The 5000-nt window shown below is 40.4% G+C and overlaps 2 protein-coding genes across 3 annotated transcripts in view; one reads left to right on the top strand and one right to left on the bottom strand.

The window, feature by feature from the left end:
* The window catches only part of LOC133665466 (zinc finger protein 865-like), an 11312-nt gene extending 8438 nt beyond the window's left edge, over window positions 1-2874 (bottom strand). Inside the window, exon 1 of one of the 2 annotated variants that reach the window (XM_062070767.1) lies at window positions 2514-2874. In XM_062070767.1, coding sequence (XP_061926751.1) covers window positions 2514-2775 — 262 coding nt within the window. In that variant the 5' untranslated portion in view covers window positions 2776-2874. The remainder of the gene's footprint in view (window positions 1-2513) is intronic. The other variant, XM_062070768.1, reaches the window with a different exon arrangement.
* Window positions 1-5000, top strand: part of LOC133665111 (crystallin J1A-like) — a 71838-nt gene that overhangs the window by 40229 nt on the left and 26609 nt on the right. The gene's annotated exons all lie outside the window — the stretch shown is intronic.

Raw genomic sequence — 5000 nt, 5'->3', positions numbered from 1 at the left:
ATCATTTGTTTTCAAAGCGCTTACAAATAAGTGGGACCCCATTTTTATGACTTGTCGGGGTCCCTGGGACCCCATTTTGAAGATTCCTAGTGCCACTGAGATGGGTAGGTCGTGAGTTCAAACCCCGGCCGAGTCATACCAAAGACTATAAAAAAATGGGAGCCATTACCTCCCTGCTTGGCACTCAGCATCAAGGGTTGGAATTGGGGGTTAAATCACCTAAAATTATTCCTGAGCGCGGCCACCGCTGCTGCTCACTGCTCCCCTCACCCCCCAGGGGGTGAACAAGGGAATGGGTCAAATGCAGAGGGTAATTTCACCACACCTAGTGTGTGTGGGACAATCATTGGTACTTTATCTTAACTTGAACCTTGATTCTCTGTTATATGCACTGTTCCCAATGGATGTATTGTAGTTTTGTGTAGCATGTATAGCACTTTATAATCCATATCTTTTGTTCTAATGGCGATCAATACAATAAAAAGTAAACAACCATGTATGCATGGTTTAAAAACTACAACTATGACAGTTGTTGTAATAAAATGCATATTTAACAGTTTGGCTTGACCCTGTGATCTGCTTTGAAACGGTTCTATTATTATTCTACGGCCATAAAATATATCGCGGTATATCGTTATCGCATACCTGCCAACCCTCCCGTTTTTAGCGGGAGAATCCCGGTATTCAGCGCCTCTCCCGACAACCCCCCGGCAGAGATTTTCTCCGGACAAACTCCCGGTATTCAGCCGGAGCTGGAGGCCACGCCCCCTCCAGCTCAATGCGGACCTGAGTGGGGACAGCCTGTTCTCACGTCCGCTTTCCCGGCTTTTAGAGAGTAGAGTGCACAACAAGGAGAGAGAGTTCTTGGTTTCTCATGTGGGTTTATTGTTAGGCAGTTTCATTAACGTCCTCCCAGCGCGGTAACAACACACAACAGCAGTCACGTTTAGTCTACCGTAAAGCAGTTCGTCTGCAGTAAACTGCAATGTTGTGACACTCTTAAACAGGACAATACTGCCATCTACTGGATAGCCTGCAGAACACTGAAATTTAAGTATTTTATTTATATGTATAATAAAATTAAAATAAAATTTAAAAATATATATATATATATATACATAGCTAGAATTCACTGAAAGTCAAGTATTTCATACATATATATATATAAATATATATATATATATATGAAATTAGAGGTGTCAGATAATATCGGCCTGCCGATATTATCGGCCGATATATGCGTTAAAATGTAATATCGGAAATTATCGGTATCGTTTTTTTAATTATCGGTATCGTTTTTTTGTGTGTTTTTTTAATTTATTAAATCAACATAAAAAACACAAGATACACTTACAATTAGTGCACCAACCCAAAAAACCCCCCTCCCCCATTTACACTCATTCACACAAAAGGGTTGTTTCTTTCTGTTATTAATATTCTGGTTCCTACATTATATATCAATACAGTCTGCAAGGAATACAGTCCATAAGCACACATGATTGTGCGTGCTGCTGGTCCACTAATAGTACTAACCTTTAACAGTTAATTTGACTCATTTTCATTCATTACTAGTTTCTATGTAACTGTTTTTATATTGTTTTACTTTCTTTTTTTATTCAAGAAAATGTTTTTAATTTATTTATCTTATTTTATTTGATTCATTTTTTTAAAAAGTACCTTATCTTCACCATACCTGGTTGTCCAAATTAGGCATGATAATGTGTTAATTCCACGACTGTATATATCGGTTGATATCGGTATCGGTAATTAAAGAGTTGGACAATATCGGCAAAAAGCCATTATCGGACATCCCTAATATATATATATATATATGTATGAAATACTTGATTTGGTGAATTCTAGCTGTAAATATACGCTCCTCTTAACCACGCCCTTAGCTGCTGGTCCACTAATAGTACTAACCTTTAACAGTTAATTTGACTAATTTTCATTCATTACTAGTTTCTATGTAACTGTTTTTATATTGTTTTACTTTCTTTTTTTATTCAAGAAAATGTTTTTAATTTATTTATCTTATTTTATTTGATTCACTTTTTTAAAAAGTACCTTATCTTCACCATACCTGGTTGTCCAAATTAGGCATAATAATGTGTTAATTCCACGACTGTATATATCGGTTGATATCGGTATCGGTAATTAAAGAGTTGGACAATATCGGCAAAAAGCCATTATCGGACATCCCTAATATATATATATATATATGTATGAAATACTTGATTTGGTGAATTCTAGCTGTAAATATACGCTCCTCTTAACCACGCCCTTAACCACGACCCCCCCCCCCCCCCTCCCACCTCCCGATATCGGAGGTCTCAAGGTTGGCAAGTATGCTGTTATCGCATGAAGTTAAATTGTAAAGCACAATATACACTTCCGTCCATCCCTAGAATCAACACAGACGAAATATCAACAAAAAAATTCCCACGGCGAAATGTTTTGCTCGCCGTGGACCAAAACAGGAAGTAGTATGTTTTGAACTGGAAATATCCTACTTGAAAGGACGAGCGAGCAGTCGATACCTCGGTCCACTTGCACGCCGATACTGCGGGTGGTCTTCCCAGAAGGTAAACTCTCCGACGGCTTTAACTTTGTATCCCCTCCGCGGTGCTCGGCGGGGCCGCAGTCCCGCACCGCAGCAGCCGAGGCTGCGTAGCTGCTCTCGAACAGTCGGCTCAACTCCGCCGCGGCGGCTTTGACGAGGGCGCCCAGCACGGACTCCACTTGGGCGTGGATGTTCACGACGTCCGCTGACATTTTGTCCGTTTTACACGCAAGAGTGCGTGGATGAATACATGGAGAAATGTCTTTTTAAGAAGATATCAACAACCACAACCACATGGCTCGAGTACGCAAGGGGCGTAACGGTAGGAGACGCGCATGCGCACTGCGCAACTCCCCCTACCGAGCGTGGACAGGAAATTGCGTCATGGCGTTTCCTCTTTTTTTTAAAATTACAAAACATTCTCTTTTTTTAATTTTGATAACGCTAAGAGCATTTATATTTTTATTGGGAGTAATCTTTATTGTACCGCTTTTATTTGTCTTCTGATTCAAACTCGAAAAAATACAAAGTTAAATAATAAATAAATAGATACAAATAATACATTTAAGTAAAATACAAAAACAGCAATAATAATAATAGATTTTGTTCGTAAAAAAGCACTTTACATTGAGTAAATAACCTCAAAGTGCTACAGTGTATTAAAAAAATAAAAAGATAATTAAAAAAAATAGAATAGCCACATTATCTGCAAAAGGCAGATGATGTGGTCCTGATGGCTTCATCTGGCCAGGATCTTCAGCTCTCACTGGATCGGTTCGCAGCTGAGTGTGAAGCGACTGGGATGAGAATCAGCACTTCCGAGTCCGAGTCCATGGTTCTCGCCCGGAAAAGGGTGGAGTGCCATCTCCAGGTTGTGGAGGAGACCCTGCCCCAAGTGGAGGAGTTCAAGTACCTCGGAGTCTTGTTCACGAGTGAGGGAAGAGTGGATCGTGAGGTCGGTGCGGCGTCTTCAGTAATGCGGACACTGTATCGATCCGTTGTGGTGAAGAAGGAGCTGAGCCGGAAGGCAAAGCTCTCAATTTACCGGTCGATCTACGTTCCCATCCTCACCTACGGTCATGAGCTTTGCGTTACGACTGAAAGGACAAGATCACGGGTACAAGCGGCCGAAATGACTTTCCTCTGGCGGGTGGCGGGGCTCTCCCTTAGAGATAGGGTGAGAAGCTCTGCCATCCGGGGGGAGCTCAGAGTAAAGCCGCTGCTCCTCCACATGGAGAGGAGCCAGATGAGGTGGTTCAGGCATCTGGTCAGGATGCCACCCGAACGCCTCCCTAGGGAGGTGTTTAGGGCACGTCCGACCGGAAGAGCTGGACGAAGTGGCTGGGGAGAGAGAAGTCTGGGTTTCTCTGCTTAGGCTGCTGCCCCCGTGACCCGACCTCGGATAAGCGGAAGAAGATGGATGGATGGATGGATAGAATAGCCAAATAACTAAAACTAGTACCGTATTTTTCGGACTATAGGTCACAGTTTTTTTCATAGTTTGGCCGGGGGTGCGACTTATACTCAGGAGCGACTTATGTGTGAAATTATTAACACATTACCGTAAAATATCAAATAATATTATTTAGCTCATTCACGTAAGAGACTAGACTAGTGGTTCTTAACCTTGTTGGAGGTACCGAACCCCACCAGTTTCATATGCGCATTCACCGAACCCGAACCGTAATAATAAAATGATGTTATTATATTAAAGAAATACTAATATATATATATATATATATATACTTATATATATATATATAGTCCAGGTCCAACGAAATTTAGGTTGCTTCCCTGAGGTGCTTTGCATTTAAAAAAAAGAAGAAACCACACAAAATACAGAAACAACACAATATACACAATATGCAATATACAATATGGCCTAAGACCACTCTAAGAGGCAATGTTAAAAAAAAAAAACAAGACAATAAAAAGTATAAAGTGACTAGTAAACTGACTAGAGAGGAGTAATGCTGGTTCCCAGTGTGCTGAGGGGGTGGGAGTCAGTATTTCCTACCTCCTATGCTGTGCAGGCTTTTTATTGTGGATTAAATATGTAAATAAATATGATAAATATTGTCCAGTTGGCGTGTAATCGCTGATTGCACAGTCCCGGATTATTTAACAAACGAAAAGTTACAGGAATGTACACATAATCCCATGTTTACATCTCATTGTGCAACATGTGAATGTTTAAGTGGGAACTAAATGCGATATCTGAAAGGGGTACACATTATTTCGAAAGTAGGACCCCCACCCAGACATATAATACTAGTACACAGCTCATGAAAAACAATATGTTATAGTCATTGTAAGTGGGCCAAAACACTTACATTAGAAAATAATCTCATGGAAATGACTGCTGTCATTTGATTATAATAATAAAACATTGAACTTGTTATTTTTGAGACACTTGTGATTTAGGGCTATATAAATA

The sequence above is a fragment of the Entelurus aequoreus genome, linkage group LG14, assembly GCF_033978785.1.
Source record: "Entelurus aequoreus isolate RoL-2023_Sb linkage group LG14, RoL_Eaeq_v1.1, whole genome shotgun sequence".
Lineage (NCBI taxonomy): Eukaryota > Metazoa > Chordata > Actinopteri > Syngnathiformes > Syngnathidae > Entelurus > Entelurus aequoreus.
The sequence above is the reverse complement of the archived record's forward strand: the minus strand, read 5'-3'. Positions and strand labels throughout refer to the sequence as shown.